At 45.5% G+C, this 17235-nt stretch overlaps 1 protein-coding gene across 3 annotated transcripts; it reads right to left on the minus strand.

Moving 5' to 3' along the window:
• Positions 1 to 1336: 1336 nt before the first annotated feature.
• Positions 1337 to 13838, minus strand: LOC116082413 (butyrophilin subfamily 2 member A2). 3 transcript variants are annotated; one of them, XM_031359311.1, is made up of 8 exons: positions 13676 to 13838; positions 12864 to 12993; positions 10979 to 11326; positions 6944 to 7225; positions 5942 to 6115; positions 4698 to 4718; positions 4581 to 4607; positions 1337 to 3124 (listed from the first exon to the last, which is right to left on the minus strand). In XM_031359311.1, the coding sequence occupies exons 2-8, from the start codon at positions 12946 to 12948 to the stop codon at positions 2517 to 2519; spliced, it is 1545 nt and encodes a 514-aa protein (XP_031215171.1). In that variant the 5' UTR covers positions 12949 to 12993; positions 13676 to 13838; the 3' UTR covers positions 1337 to 2516. The 3 variants fall into 3 exon arrangements, with proteins under 3 accessions (XP_031215171.1, XP_031215170.1, XP_031215172.1); XM_031359310.1 differs by having other exon boundaries at positions 13617 to 13838; XM_031359312.1 differs by lacking the exon at positions 4581 to 4607 and having other exon boundaries at positions 13617 to 13838.
• Positions 13839 to 17235: the final 3397 nt, after the last annotated feature.

Consider the following 17235-nt stretch of genomic DNA (forward strand, 5'->3'; position numbering starts at 1 on the left):
AACTTAAGCCAAGGCCGTGGGGAAGTGCTGCTTACTGCCTTGCTCTGTATGGCTTGTTCAGCCTGCTTTATACTATCTCTCTGGACCACCAGCCTGGGTGATACCACCCACAATGGACTGGACCCTTTCACATCATTCATTATTCCAGAAATGCCCCATGCGCTTTGCCTACAGGTTAGTGCAATGCTGAGCGTTTTCTCAAATGAGGGTACCTCTTCTCAAATGACTCTAGCTTGTGTCAAGTTCACAGACAGACAGACACACACACACACACACACACACACACTCTAACCAAAACACCAGTGTATCTGTTCTGAGAACTCAAGCACAATGGAATTTGTAAAACTTTAGTTTAAGAATAGGTACATAAGTCAGGGGGTCTGTGAGGTTAACATTTTATTTTGTAATAAGGCATTGTCATTCTCTAGTATACACCGTAGTCCCCTAGATCCTGTATGTCCTTTGATAGCTCAACAGAGTAAAAAAAAAAAAAAAAAAGGCAGACACGACAATACAGCTATCTTTTGGTAAACGATTCATTAGATTTTTAAAAAACTTAGATAATTCTTAATATTCAATATTCTTTTAAGAAAATATATTTTATTTTAGAAATTGTATTAGCATTCTCAGTAACAGAACTTATAGGATGGCTGTCTTTCAATCCAGTGAATTCAACAATGGTAGGCTGTGAACTGAAGTCCAAGAATCGAGTAGTTGCCCAGTTCATAAGGCTGGATGTCTCTGCTGGTCTTCAGTATGTGCTGGAATCCCAAAGAAGAAGGGTCCAACGCCAGTGAGAGAATGGATGTGCTAGCAAGGTGAGGCCAAGCAGGCAGGGAGCAAAAGCTTCCTTCTTCTATGTCTTTATACAGACTTCCATCAGGAGGTATGGCCCAGATTAAAGGTAGATAGGGGTGTGTGCGTGTGTGTGTGTGTGTTTTCCCACCTCAGCCTCTAGATCAAAGACATGTGTCTTTCTTTCTCAAAGGTATGGACTAGAAATAGATTCACCTACTTCAAACCAAGTAAAAAAAAAAAATCTCTCTTTACATTTCTAGATTATAGATCATTCCAGATGTAGTCAAGTTGACAACCAACAATAGCCTTCACAGAAACAACTCCCCACCCCCACAAGACAGAGTTTCTCTGTATAGCTTTGCCTATACACTCTGCTTTATAGCTTTACTCACTCTGTAAACCAGGCTGGCTTTGTACTTAGAGATCTGACTGCCTCTGCCTCCCAAATGCTGGGATTAAAGACATGCACCACTACTGCCCAGGTCAGAAACAAGTTTTTAAATAAGACATATACTGTTCATATGAAACTATAATTAGTTTATTATTGGTTTAATATCTATCAGTACATACATGTAGTTATTTTTCTGTTCTGTTAATACATACATGTCATAAGCAGCAACAGACATTAGTTAGGCCTGACAGTATAAGCCTATAACTCCCACACTGAAGAGATAGAGTGAAGCCAGGCGTAGTGAAACACACCTTTAATCCCAGCACTCAGGAGGCAGAGGCAGATCTCTGTGAGTTCAAGATCAGCTTACTGCACGTAGTGAGTTCCAGGACAGCCAGAAATACACAGTGGAACCCTGTCTTGAAAAAAAAATCAACAATAACCAAAAGATGGGGAGAGGAAGTCAAGAACCGTGCTGCACAGTGAGAGCGTGACTCAAGAGAAGGACCAAACAAATCTCAACAGGAGTTCACCCGAGAACACAGGAGCTTAGTCTTTCTGTATCCTAAGCTCATAAGCCGGCTGTGCGCTCTGGAGGTGGAGGCTGGCCTGGTCTGCATCGTGAGACCCTATCTTGAAGGGGGAAGAGCTTTGGGGAAAGACATCCCGAGCCTAAGGAACTTGAACTGCTGCTACCTCAAGTAAATCTGAGTCATAGGGACCTGGCTGCTCAGCGTGGACCTCAAGCCTCAAGCCATTCTTCCTGAGCACAGACACGGAACTCAGAAGTGAGTGTTTACTGTAGGGACATCTGAGCCAGCTTACACTATGATCATTTCCTCTCCTGTGTAGGTCTACAGATACACTCCAGCCATATTCTGTGATATTTAAACGTTTGGTTTTGGATATCAGTGGACCATCAGCTCCCACCTACCCACGGCTGTCATATAGCGCCTACCCTGGAGCTCTCCAGTCCATATCCTCCTCCTTTGGCCTCCCATTTGTCTTTATCGGTCTCCTTCCTCTGCAGTTCTCTCCTCTTACACCCTGATGCACCCTATTGCTCTTGCCTAACGTCCACTGTGACCAGCACATCATGTTGACTCTCCCACGTTTTCAGCCCTTCTCACACTTTCTTCTCAGGGGAGAGCTGTATCACAGCTATAGTCCCCTAAGACTGGGTCTACCTAGGCCCATGGTTAGAAGAAATGATGCAGTGATCTGTGGCCTGGGCCTGAAGCATATGTGAAGGCGGCAGCTGGAAGGTGCTCCACGTGACCTGAAGGACACAGGGTCTGGTCTCCACCAGATGGTACTGTGATGAGAGCTATGGCTTCCTTATAAGGTTCTGAGAAACTGGTCTTGTCCTATATAGGAATAAGCCACCCTCGGGTATTGTAACTCCCTGTGCTCCGGTGAATGCCGGACAGATGAACAGGGGACTGTCATCAGAACCAAGCCTAAAGAAGGGTCTCAGGGGCCCAGTGAAGGTCACAGGAGGACATGTGTAGATGTGTGATCTGTCTCTCATGTTGTAGAAAGAAATATCTCCACCTTCACAGTCCAGGAACACAGCCACACGGTGAAGACGCTCTTTCAGAGGTATGATCTTTTCTGGGGAGGACAGGGCTCGATACTGGCTTCCAAACATCTCCAGGGTCCAGAAGCCATTCTGAGGAACCAACAGGGCCTCCCCTTTCCTTTCAACACTGTCTCTACAAACACCAATGGCCCACACCATTACATTTTCCACCTCTACCTCCCAGAAATGCTTCCCTGAGGAGAAGCTCTCCCTGCCCAGGACACACGGGCGGCAGTCAAATCTCTCAGGGTTGTCAGGCACACTCTGCCTCGAAGGGCCACGGATTACACTTCTCTGGTCATCTGACAGGAAGAGCTCAGGATGAGCTGTGTCTGGGTCCAGGACTACGTCCGCTGTAGAAAAAAAGTCTCAGGCTTAGTGCTGAGAGCTCAGTTTCCAGGATATGCACGACCTCTCTTCCCCAACCCCCAGAATCCCCAGGACCTGGGAGCTGATATGGGCTTCCTCTGTGTGAAAATCCTTCTCAAAGAAGGACTTTTTGACCCAAGGAAGCTCATGATGAAGCTCGTTTGTCTCCTAGGGACAGGAACATTATCTTCTATAGAGCTCAAAAAACCCCAGAAAGTTTAACAAATGAACAAAAGTGAATTGTCCTCCTTTTTAGCATTTTCAGATCTGCCCCATTGTTCACCATGATATCAGATCCTTGGAATTCCCTTAGCAGAAACCATCCAACTTGGCTTTGACCAACAAGAGAGGGTGAATCTCTCACTCTCCCTAATGATGAGTCAATTAGGGAGTTAATCTGAGTCTCACTACACAGTGTCCTGGCTAGTATAGGATCATCTCACTGGCCTCTACATTCCTTCAACCAGATGAAAGCTGATTTAAATGACAGATAAGGGTACCCAAGAAAGGATGAGGAAGGAGGATGAATGCTTCCCAAAGCCAAGAGTGTGCGGCCAACACAAGAGGGGGAAAACTTTCAGTCAGTTTTGAAGCCACTGTGGACGTACGGAGTTCTTATCAACCATCTACACTACAGCTTGCCTAATCAGTCTACTTTGCTTATCATGTTAGAATAGTGCCTTCCTTCCTCCAAGCTGGTATGTCTGATTGTGACAACTTGTGATTGTGTGTCAAGTTAGACTGTGACAATATTGAATTTCCTCTTAAGGAGAAACAGTTCTTGTGTCAAGGCATCTGGTGAAGCTTGTATTCTTATTGATGAAACATGAAAAAATAAATAATGCTCAAGAAGAAAAGGCAGCTATGCTCTGGGCTCTCCCACTCATCTGACTCACTGAGTATAAGTGGTCTCCTGGGAGCAGGAAAGCATTTCTGGACACCTAGTTATTACATCCCTGGTCAGCCCCAGGAAGCAGATTGCCTCTTTGCCACAAGGATCCAACTGTTCATGCTAACCACTCCCAAGTAATAAATACCCAAGACAGAACTGTCTTCTTTCAAACTGACTCAGGATCCAAGAGCAAGAGATACTCTTGGGAGAGCTATTCTGTATGGTAGACCTCTGATACTCATGGATTACCTTCTTCTGGGAGAGGAAGGAAGAAAGAAAGAGAGAGAGAAAGAGAGAGAGAGGAAGGAAGGAAGGAACAAAGAAAGAAAGGAGGGAGGGAGGGAGGGAGGAATGGAGGAAGGAAGGAAGGGAGTATGAGAAATGTACTGTGGGGATTCCCTGACTAAGCTGGAGTCCAGCATTGGTGGGCCATGGCTAACAAAGCACTCTCAGGTCCCTACTTCCCCACTCCAGGGCCCTTGAGTCTTTTGCTCACGTCCTCCCTTCGAAGTAGTCTCGGTGTCTAAGAGAATGCCAGAGGCACTCACCGGCATGTAAGAGGGTTCGTCTCCATCCTGCAAGTGAGAGAGGTGAATGTCATGAGGTCATGGCTAAGCCCGCAGAACACAAACTGCAGAGAGTAGTTCAGGGAAGGTTCAACTTACGCAGTTCCTCTTGAAGTTGCCCTGAAAAGGAAGCAAAGTTCTGTACTCAGTAGGCAGCTGAGAGAATTTAGAGTTGTCTTAAACAAAGCAGGGCTGGCTCTTGCTACAGCACTAAACCCTTCATTCCCACCTGAGAGGATTAATCTCGATTGTGACATTGACAGGATTTAGAAGCACTGTGGAGAGAGAGCTAGGTTTGTCTGTGAGAGATGTTCTAGGTTAGTTAATGAAGATGATCATGGAGGCTCAGAGGGTAAGGGGAGTTTACTGCAAAGCCTGAGTTCACTCTCTAAGACCCACAAAGGAAAGAACCAAGTTCCACAAATTGTCCTCTGATTTCTAAATGCAGGTAATGGTATGCTACCCTCCTCCGAATAAATAAATAAATACATAAATAAATGTAATTTTAAAATGTTTAGTGTCTGAAGAGATGGTTTAGGGGTTAAGAGTGTTAGCTGCTTTTGCAGAAGATGCGGGTTCTATTTCCAGCACCTACATGGTAGTTTACAAACATCCGTAACTCCAGTAGCAGGCTATCCAATGCCCTTTTCTGACCTCTGTGGATACCAGGCACCCATACATTTAGGCCAAATATTCATTTACATAAATGTATTTTTTTCATTTACTTAGTGTGTGTATGTGTGTGTGTGTTTCTGTGTACATGTGATATGTTACAGGTGTGGAGGTCAGAGGAAAGCTTGTAGGAGTTGGTTCTCTTCTTCTACCATGTGGGTTCTGGGTATTGAATTCTGGGATGCCAGGCAAGTGTCTGTACCTGTTGAACAATCTTGTCAACCCCCATCATGTAACTTTATCATAACAATGAAAAAAAGTGACAATACAATACCCATTCCTGAGAATTGTGAGAAACCAGGTGAATGAACAGTAGTAGGACTTTCTTTGTGTGGGTTTGCTATTGTTCGGTCATTCAGTCCTGCTTGGAACCAATGATGCAATGTCGGCAGATTGAACCAAAAGATCTAAAGGCTTAACTGTTAGGATCTGAGGGCTCTGAGCACTTCTGCCATAACTATGTGTCCTCTGTCTAGTTCAGAGGGTGGTGTTCTTTCTTTTCTTTTCCTCCTCTTGTTTCATTTTTTTTTTTTCAGATGTGATCCTATGTAGGTTAGGCTGGTTTTGAACTCACTGTGTAGCTGAGGCTGGCCTTAAACTGAAGAATGGTGAACTCTCCTGACTCTACTCCTTTACCTTCTGAGTTCTTTCTCATTTCCCTAGTTCCTTACGTGCAGTCTCCTTCTCTTCATATTCGGCTTCTTTTTCAGCTGACAGAATCAATTTCTTCCTGTGGTGTTTCTTAACAAGGCAGATGCTTCCAGATGTGAGGACGATCAGCATTACTACAGGCAGAGTGACAGCCATGGCCACCATCCACAGAGGAAGGCTGGGCACAAAGGATTCTGGAAAGTGAGGCAGAGAAGGGCTGTGTCATGAGAGATAGCATGGTAGGGCTGAGAACACTCCTTGGGGAAGTTTACCCAAAGAGCTCTCTCGGGTTCCAGACCTGGGGTTTCTCCCTCAGGACCAAGGATAGGAGAGAAAGGATGGCTTTTTACTGGCTGACCTCCAACTGCTTTGGCTGGGGCTCAGGGGATTAAAACTGCAGAATCACTCAGGGCTGCATATGGATGAATCCCATGGATGCATGCCGTGGATGATACAAGGTAAGCAGGCTGCTAAACCTCTACAGGTACCACCTTGCACAGGTCCCCAGCATTCTGGTCCAGCCTCTTGCAATGCCTTCCTCCCTGCTCTGTTCTTGCTGCATGCAGTCTCTTCTCAACAGAGGGACAGGGATCCAGTTCATTACACATTAAACCCATACCATGAGCTGGGTGTAGTGGCACATAGCATAAGCCCATGTGCTGGGGAGGCAGAAGGATTACCAAAATTCAAGTCTAGTCAAGTTTAAGTAGAAAGACCCATCCATTCTCCTGTCCTGTCCTCCCAAATGTGGGGGCTACAGGTATAAACCAACATAACCACTATTCCTCACTACTCTATCACTGTTTGTCACTACTCATTCACATGTTTGGGACTGATTGATTTTTTTTTGTTGTTGTTGTTGCAAGGGATATGCCCTCAGTTCAGCTCCAGCCTCCAGTTCGGCAGAGCCAATGATCCTTCCCCAGACCATCCTCTAGTCTCCCGTCACTACTCCAGGTATCAGCCTATTTGCTGAGCAGCCTATCTTTTCAGGGCATATCTCCAGAGGGTAGGGGACTAACCTGGAATGAGAATCACACTTTCCATCTCCTGGCTGAGCAGAGTGTTGTTGACGGAGCAGGTCATGTTCCTCACAGAGCAGTCCCTGATGATGATAGTCATGGTGACTGTGAAGAGGCCCTCTCTGCCAGCTGTATACTCTTCCTCCAGAGCAGGTACAACTTCATCGTAGGGGTCTCTCCACACAGCTCGGGGCTCTGGGTACCACCCTTCAGATGTGCACTCTAGCAGGATGCTCCCATCCTCAAGAGTCTTCATTTTAATAAGCGGCTCCGAGCCAAGGCCTGGGAGGAAAGACCAGGGCTCAGCTAAAGGAGTGGCTGGTTTGGTTCCAGTACTAGGGAGGCAGAAACAGGAGGATCTCTATGAGTTTGAAGCCAGCCTAGCCTACATGCAGGTTTTCAGGACAGCCAGGGATACATAGTGAGACCCTATCTCAAAATACAAACAAACAAACAAACAAACAAACAAAAAGAGTAGCTGGGCTAGGGATGTAGCTCCGTAGTAGAGTACTTGTCTGGCATAAGCAAGAACTTGGGTTTGATCCTCAGCATCATAGAACAAGCAATAGTATTTCAGTGAGCGTGTCTTAAGAGATCTGCTCTGAATGGTAGAAGCCAAGAAAGAGGAAGTACAAACTGGCTGGACCTAGGGACACTGAATATGCAAACTCCTGCAGCCTCAACTCAGCACTGTGGCAATGAGAAAATGGAAGGGGGATGAAGCAGGGTATTGTCTCCCTCAAGGCTTGTTGTGTCACAGTTTGTGACAGAGACTCTCACTTCTAAGTAGGTAGGTTGAGTCCAACGAAAAAGGGTCTACTTAAAACTTTACTTTGTGCCGGGCGGTGGTGGCGCATGCCTTTAATCCCATTACTTGGGAGGCAGAGGCAGATGGATTTCTGAGTTCAAGGCTTACAGAGTGAGTTCCAGGACAGCCAGGGCTACACAGAGAATCCCTGTCTCAAAAAACCAAAAAAAGAAAACAAAAAACAAAACAAAACACAACAAATCTTCACTTTGTGCTCTGTGGGAAAACGTCTCAGTTGCTTTAGCCCTATGACATTCTAGAGTTATACAAGAATTTGTCAGGATACCACAATCTTACCGAAGCTTTCTTATTTTAAGACACTGTCCTTTCTAGTTTTTAGGGTTTCCCATTTCTCATGGCCAAACAGAGGGAAGCCAATGGCTCACTGCTGAGTGCTAACCACAAGGGCTGCTACCACAGAGCTGAGTCTTGACATTCAGAGGGGTTTACCTCCTGGGGACTCACTCAGGTAGGTTATCTAAAGTGCTCCCTCACCTATTAGGGAGATATGAATGCACTTGAAGTAGTTGTCACCATTCTATGTATGTCATTAAAAGAATATCCTAGCCAGGTGGTGGTGGCACACGCCTTTAATCCCAGCACTTCGGAGGCAGAGGCAGGCGGATTTCTGAGTTAGAGGCCAGCCTGGTCTACAGAGTGAGTTCCAGGACAGCCAAGAAAAAGAATATCCTAGAAGCCTTCAGCTGAAGAGAACATTAGGTATGACAAACTTTTAGATGTGTGGTTGTGAGGCATTTCTGCCACCTTAAGTAGACCCCACAAACTTTTATTGACTAGCTCCTTTGTTAAGCTTACTCAATATAATATACCAAAGAGAGGAGAATAAATCATTCAATAAACTGAAGTCCCATGCTTTGTGCTCTATTTTTAATTTTTTGTTGTTTGTTTGAGATAGGACCTCACTATATAGTTCAGGCTGGCCTCAAACTCACAGAAATCCTTCTGTCTCACCCTTTGGGTGCTGAGATTTCAAGCATATTCTACCACACTGGGCTATTCAACTTGATTTTTCTGTTTGTTTTTGAGACAAGAATCTCATGTAGCTCAAGCTAGCCTTGAATTGGATATATAGTTGAGGATGACGTTGAACTCCTCTTGTGTCCAAGTCCCAAGTGCTGCAGTGGGAGTATAGGTATAGTATAGTTGTGTCATTATGTGTGGATCTTCAATTTGATTTTGCCCAGGAAACAAAGCCATAGACGCCTCACTCAGAAAACTTGATGTGGAATAAGATTTAAAATAACTTGACCAGACAGACCTATATTTGAGAGACCCTGTCTCAGACAACAACAACTCCTGTCGGAACCAGCTGACAAGGGTGAGGCTGAAGTAGAGAGGGTGACTGAATGAGAACGAGAGGACCACCACTCTGCTGGCAATGGCAATAAACTTTAATGAGAGAAATCTTTTATAGTAAAACACAGTAAGACTAAAAATTGAATTTAACAACAACCATGTAGCACAATCTCTTAGCACTTTCTCATGGCAAAGCATGCCCACTTCTTCATTATTTTACAGTAAATATTTTTCCCCCATGCCCAGGTGCATGAGGTCTGTTTCTTTGATCCTTGCATGCACAGCTCTCAGTAGCCTTAAATTACTTCCAAAACATCTTGGGTTCAAGGAGCAGTTATGTCCTCAGCTGTAGGGAGATTATCAGAAGGTGCCCCCTCCTTAATGGAACGGTCATGCTCTCGGCTGCAGGGAGATTATGTGAAGGTGCCCCTTCCCTGCCTTTAAGCAGGGGGGCCACCCTTAAATCTTCCCCTATGCCAAAGAGCATTTCCACCACAAACTCCCAAACAACAAAACAAAAAACAAACAAACCAAACTCCCACAAGACTTGGCAATGTGAACAAAATAATTTTATAAAACATTCCATTGGGTTCAATGACAACAGACTTCAGGATGAAATCACCCAGCCAATTGATCCAACAAACAAAATATAAATGAATGAATGAGGATAGCAGAGCAGAGAGATCAACGTTCAACAAGGGACCCTGTCTCAAAAACTAAGTTGGAAAGACACCTACCTTTAGCTACTATAAGCATATACACAGGTAAGAACACACACATCATCCTTTTTTTTTTTTTTTTTTTTTTTTTAGGTTTTTTTGAGACAGGGTTTCTCTGTGTAGCCTGTCCTGGAACTCACTCTGTAGACCAGGCTGGCCTCGAACTCAGAAATCTGCCTGCCTCTGCGTCCCAAGTGCTGGGATTAAAGGCATGTGCCACCACCACCCGGCTAGTTAAATGTTTTACAAAGCTCTTAATTCAGAGCAGGGCAAGGCAGTGCAACATGCTTACAGGGAAAGAATTGGGGTTCCTGGAACCCACAAACACCACTAGCCAGTCCTGAAGTTCTGCTGTGAAAAGGATCAGGTGACAAGGGTCAGGAAACCTTCCTCCCTTAATATCGTGTGATACTAAGAAAGCATGGCTCCCTCCCTGCATGGCCAGTTTAATTGCCGTTGCTATCATGAAGCTATGTGAAATGCTCCAGGTAGTTCTCTGACTCTGTTCCTCTACGGGCCACCAGTCCTAGGACATGATTCTGCTGCTGTACTTAATACTGACATTATCTGTTTACATGTCAATTGCTTTCTCTACAGTTATTACGAGGAGTAATGGGGGAAAGAGCAAGGCAAACTTGCGGGGATGCTGAAGTTTGGGATACAGTTTGTAATCCCAGCACTTGGTAGGGAGGAAGGAAGATCAGAAGTTCAAGGTCACTGTGAGTTTAAGCCTGGTCTGAACTATAAAATTGATATTAACCAGTGAGATGTCTATTGTGGTTTTAGGAGCAATGCTTGTTTATCTCAGGTACCCCTGCACATTGCTTTTTTTTTTTTTTTTCCATACAGGGTTTCTCCGTATAGCTCTGGCTGTCCTGGAACTCACTGTGTAGACCAGGCTGGCCTGGAACTCAGAAATCCACCTGCCTCTGCCTCCCAAGTGCTGGGATTAAAGGCGTGTGCCACCACTGTCCGGCTACCCTTGCACATTTCTAACTGGTGCCTGACACTCAAGGACCAATGGGCACAGCTTAGCAGAGCTCATTCAGGTGGACTCAAGAAGCAACCCTCCCTATGTAAAGGAGATTACAGGCAAGAAATGTGCCAGTCTGTGATGAGCCTGAATCGAGGAGAGAAATTTTCCCCAGAAGTCACACTGGGAAAAGTCAACAGAGGAAAACGGTGACTTACTTGCCACCATGAGCCTCATGATTGCCTGGTCATAGGACCTGCCTTCCTGGAAGTAACAACAGTAGATGCCGTTGTCGTAGGCTGTGACATTGTGGATAATGAGCGCAACTCTTCCCTTGCTGATGTCTGTGCTCGTGAAGGTGGTTCTTCCTTGGTATGCCACCATCTGCTCCTCTGGTCTCTCTTGATGGCCTCTGTACACCAGCACTGCAGGGGAGAAACGCCACCGGAACCATCGTACCTCCATGCCTTCTGCATTTCTCTCTGGTGACAGGTGACAGTGTAGTGTGGTATTCTCTCCTACCATGGCCAGGATGGGCTCAGCTGGTCCTATGACAGTAAACTGGGCTATTCAACAAAGGGGGACAATCAGGCAGGAACTACAGCTGTTAAGCTCACTTAACTCATGAGGATTGTTTCTGTTGCTGTTGTTTGTTTTGATTCTATAGTTCCCAAGAGTGGACTTTTTAGTGACAGTTTTGTGCCACAATGTCATACAAAATAAACGTTTGTGTACATTCACACCACTCAAGCTGTGGTCTGGACACTGTCCTGGTTAGTTTTAACTGTTAGTTCCACTTCACATAACCTGCAATTATCTCCCAAGAGACTCCAAACTGAGAAACTGCCTAAGCCATTGGCCTGTGGGCATCTTTGTGGAGATTGTCTCCGTTGTCAATTGCAACAATGTTAAGGCTGCCCACACCATTCCCTAGGCAGGGTGTCCTGACTTACATCAGAGTCTGATAGAAGCCAACAAGCAATATCTTCCATGGACTATCCTGCATTTCTTTGGCAATGACGTTAGTTCCTTGGTTGGAGGTAATGCTGTGTGGCATAGCAAGCAGGCCTGCCTTCAATTTCCTATCTTGACTTCCCACAGTGATGGACTGTGACTTGCGTTTGTACCTAATTAAACCCTTCCTTTTCCTAAGTTGCTTTTTGACAGAGTATTTATCACAGCAACAGAAATGAAACTAGAACAGATACTTTTGGATCATTTAAGGCAGGGCCCTAGGAAATTCTTCATCTAGTGTGGTCTGGAGAACTGAAAAGGTTGGACAACCCTGCGCTGGACACGTCATTTCCAAGGCCACAGGGGCTTCCTAGTGGGTGGCTAGCTGTGGCGGGTGGGCAGCATTCCTGGGAACAATCCAGGGAGGCCGCAATATTTCAGGAACAAAACACAACCCATGTGTGGGGTGCACACCCACAATCCCAACACTGAGGAGATGGGATGGAGGCTGGAAGATCAAGTTATCTTCAGCTTCTTAGCAAGTTCAAGCCCAGCCATATTTAAACCAGAATCAACATGACCAGAACACAGCAGTCTCCCTGAGTACACAGTGTAGATCCAGTGCTCAGAGAGACTTGTTCTTCAGCCCAATGCCTGAGTGTGGCACAGACCCAGGGTTCAAACCACAGCCCATGCATGCTAGGCAAGCACGCTACTGAGTGAGCCACATTCCTAGTCCTCTTGTTTTGCTTTCGGAGACAGCATCTTATTCTGTACTCCTGGTAGGCCTTGAACTCTTGGCAGTCTTGTTTCAGCCTCCTAAATTTATAGGTGTGTACCAACCACCACACCTGGCAAGGTAAGCATTTAAATATTACTATTTTGATGATATGGTGTTAAACAAAATATATCATTCAAATCTGTTTTGTCTATTTTTAACTCTTTTGAAAGTTGCCACTTGGACATTTACAGATCTCCTTTGATGCTCTAGCTACACTTCTGTAAGACAAAACTGGGATAAATCCAGTGTTCACATTCAGAAGGATGAGCCAGCACAGCTGCAGTCCCTATTCCTGTCTCTGCCCATCAGGAGAACTGTGGCCATTGCTTTCTGAAAAGCTGATAGGAGCGAGAAGCCTACAGCTGTACCTGAGACCAGCATAAACAGGCTGAGGGCCAAGAAGAAGAGAAGGGAGGCTAACGGGCAAGAATGCAGGGAAGTAGCAGGCTCCATAGGTCTTCAGGACAGAGGCACCTAGGTCACGTGCGGACAGAAAACCTAGAAGTACAGAGGATAAATCACCCACAGTTCTCATATACATTACACCTTTTTGTCCCTACGTTGGTCTCAGGAGCACTCAAACGTCTGCCTTAGATGGACTCTTTTCGTCTACCTTAATAGGTGGATTCACCAAACATTCTGTTAAACAGACAACATAAACACCAGGCAGGCAGTTTTCCGCTGTCTTAGGCTCAGTTGTCTTTCCAGAGTCCAGTTTCTTCAGCTGTCATTTGATATTCCTTCCCCCCTCCCTCCTCCTCTTCCTTTCTTGGGGTTTTCTCCCTCCTCCTCCTCCTCTCCCCCCTCCTCCTATTAGGGTCTTTCTCCTACTTCTCTACCAAGTTCTTCCTCCTCTTTTCTCCCTCTCTCCTCCCAAGCCTTCTCCCTTCCCTCCTCCCCCCCTCGCCTTCCCTGTAATCCTTCCTCCTGATGAACCTCAGGTAAAACTGTGTAGGTAAGACTACCCCTGTCCCCAGGTGTTCTTTCCTGAGTCAAAGATCTGGCTTTTCCCTCCCAGCAGCCTGTGTTATGCCCTACCCCCACCCCCTCAACCCCCCACCGCCACCCCCGCTCCTACGGTCCCTGCCAGGACTCGGAGCGCTCCCCTCCCCCTTCCCTACCTTCTAGAATTAACTGCGTTTTCTTTTGTTCTCTGACCCTCAAACGCTGATTATCCTGCCCTTTTTCTACTCTCCAACTCGCCGCTGAGCACAGTCGCCACCAGAGAACAAACTGCTACAGGAGAGAGGAAAGAACTTTACGCTCTCCATTAGTCACAAAGTGCGGGGACTCGCAACAGCGGACTTTGGTGGACCCACTCCGCGTGCAAGTCTCACAATTTCCATTGAGCAGTTTAGAGCCCGGGATTGGCCTGCCAGGAGTCATCAGCCAATAGTATTCCTGTGTCTAGCAGTCACTTGTTACTAGGTAGCATACACAGAAGCAATCCTTTCTCCCTCCTGTCTTTCTTTCCTTTTGCCCCTTTCTTCTCTTCCCTCTTATGCCTTCCCTTTCATCCGCTCCTTTCTTCCCCTCTTCCTCTCACTTGAGAGATCCTGGAGTTGGGCCTGTTGTCCAGAGGCTGCATCCCTGTGTGTTGAAGTGTGAGTGAAGAAGGGAGAGAGGGAGCCGGATGGAATCTGGATGTGCTGACTCACAACTTTAATCCCAGCACTCAGGAGCAGTCAAACTCTCTGAGTTCAAGGCCAGCTTGGTCTACAGAGTGAGTTCCGGGACAGCCAGGGCTATACACAGAAACTCTATCTCAAAATCCAAAAGAGAAAAAGGGGGTGGGGGGAGAGCAAGACTCAGAATGACCAGTAGAAATGGGTTACACCTGCTATGATCTTCGTAATGATTCCATTCCCTTCAGACCCATGTAGTGGTCTGCTGTCTCAATTCTGTTTCTTCTCCCTTGCTGTAGACTACCCTTAGCTGGTTCTTCAGCAGTCTGTCATGACCTATGAGGATTCTTTTGGTTGTCTTCAGAGACCTAAAGGTCATCAAGAGGTGAAACTTTTTTCAGCTAGAAACAGCTGATCAAGTTGGTGCCTATTTCCTAAATGACTGTAAGGTAGCTAGTGTGGTAACAGCAAGCTTGGAGGTCATGAACCTCATAAACAATAGCTCTTAAAAACAGGAATTAAGCTGGGCAGTGGTGGTGCATGCCTTTAATCCCAGCACTTGGGAGGCAGAGGCAGGCTGATTTTTGAGTTCAATGCCAGCCTGGTCTACAGAGTGAGTTCCAGGACAGCCAGGACTACACAGAGAAACCCTGTCTTGGAAAACAAACAAACAAACAAAACCATCCAGGAATTAAAACAGTAGTTTGATGACTGTTTTCTAAAAAGGGGATTTGAATAGTGTCTCTGGCCCTAGTTGAACATGACATTTTGAACTTCTAGAAGGCTCATATATGTTTGAGCAGGAGGTTTTCTTTTTAAATTATCTTATTTTATGTATTTTATATGTGTGAGTGCATGCCACATGTGTGAGGCTGTCTGTGGGGGCCAGAAAAGGACATGAAATCCCCTGGAACTAGACTTGCACTCAATGCTGTGGGTGTTGGGAATAAAACTCCTGGGCCTCTGTTTTTAACCACTAAGTATTTTTAACCAATGGTTAAAAATGGGACTGAGTTCTAACACTGATTCAGATGATTCATGGTTTAAAACAGTAAAGAAGGTTCTATTCCCTGTCTGTTCATCTGTCCGTCCATCCATCTATCCATCCGCCCACCCATCCATCCATCCACCCACCCACCCACCCATCCATCCACCCACCCACTCACCCACCCACCCATCCATCCATCCATCCATCCATCCATCCATCCCTCCATTCAACCAACCACCTCCTCTAACTCTCTTTGGCTTTTTGAGGTAGAAACTCTGTAGTAAAAGTTGGTTATGCTGACACTAAGTGTAGCCAAAGGTGGCTTGTTACTTGTGGCAATTCTCCTACCTCAATCTCCTGAATGCTGGGATTACAGGCATTTCTGACAATAGAATTTTTTTTCTCTTAACATGAGGTTCTGAGGTAGGAGGACACAGTGGGGATCTGGTAAGATAGCACTCCACTGCCACTGCCTCCTCTCAGTGGTCCTTCTTGAACTTGTAGATAAAGGGAAATTTTAAAAAGGCTAATGTCAGCTGGGCAGTGGTGGTGCATACCTTTAGCCCAAGCACTCAAGAGTCTGAGGCAGGTGAATCTCTGAGTTCAAGGCCAGCCTGCTCTACAGAGCTAGTTCCAGGACAGCTAGGGCTACACAGAGAACTCCAGTGTCAATAAATGAAATGAATGAAATGAAATGAAATATTTCACAATTGTCCAAATTGTCCGAGATGTATTTGGGCGTAGCTGGGACTGGCCAGCCAGCAGTCTCTCTCTCTAAGTCGGAGTTTGAGAAAGCACCTTCCCACTGGCTTCCTGAAGTCTACCTTATAGGAGAGATAAGGTGAGAGAGTTGACGGTTGTTCCCTGTTAAAGGAATATAGAGAACAGGGAGGAGCAAAGGCAAGGATCTACAGCAAGTGAATGAGGGTTACAAGCAGTAGCAAAGGCAGGCTACGCACCGGGCATGTCTTACTAGAATCTAGCATCAAACTAATGGGAGCTTCTCTTTAACTGCTTTAGCTGTAAATAGAACTCTTATTCTGCAAAGTATCTTTTCTGTTCTGGTCTTGCAGCAACCTGTGAAGTATTTATTCCAGTTTTGGTCTCAAATCACCAGGCTGTAGGGCTAGCTCCAGAGGAGCTGACATTCTCTTCTGACTTCCACAGGTACACATGCATTGCACAATTAAAAATGGAAAGTAAATCTTAAAAATGTATTATTAGAATTCCTGGGGGCTGGAGAGATGGCTCAGCGGGTAAGAGCACCGATTGTTCTTCTGAAGGTCATGAGTTCAAATCCCAGCAACCACATGGTGGCTGACAACCATCCGTAATGAGATCTGACCCCTCTTCTGGTGTGTCTGAAGACAGCTACAGTGTACTTATAATAAATAAATAATAAATAAAAAAAAAATTAAAAAAAAAAAAAAAGAATTCCTGGGTATTGGACAGTGAGAGACAGAAGCCAGAACCTGAGGAGCCTCTGAGGCTCCAGCATCCACGTCATGCACATTTATACACTCAGAAACACAGACAGACACGCAAAGTAATGAATTTTAAAATCAGTTTTAGTAACTGAAGTATACCAAACCTAAAGCAGTGCCTGGAATCAAGTAGGTTAGCAGTACATATCTGTAAAATGGAAGATTGGATCCCTGGTCTAAAACCACAAAGGCTCCTCTGCTTTCCTAATGGTTATGAAACTACAGTGGCCTACGTTTCCCCCCAGAAAATTGATAAGAACATTTCTCTCAAAGTAAATTATACTCCCAGGGTAGTTTTTACATCCTGATATGTCTACGTTGTTTGTTAGTTTTTTTTCTTTTCTTCCTCCCCCCAACCCCAAACCCCAGCCAGGGTTTTCTGTGTAGTTCTGGCTGTCCTGGCACTCACTCTGTAGACCAGGCTGGCCTTGAGCTCAGAAATCTGCCTGCCCCTGCCTCCCAAAGTGCTGGGATTAAAGGCGTGCACCACCATTGCTTGGCTCACTAAATTTACTTTTAACAATGCAACTCTAACTCAATTTAAGAAGGAAATGGAGTAAGTTCAGAGTGGGGCATACTGTATTTTTATTTTTATTTTATTCAATGGTGACTTCAATAGCTCTAGTAGAGATCCCATAGGTCT

This window comes from Mastomys coucha, unplaced genomic scaffold, assembly GCF_008632895.1.
Source record: "Mastomys coucha isolate ucsf_1 unplaced genomic scaffold, UCSF_Mcou_1 pScaffold7, whole genome shotgun sequence".
NCBI classification, from domain to species: Eukaryota; Metazoa; Chordata; class Mammalia; order Rodentia; family Muridae; genus Mastomys; species Mastomys coucha.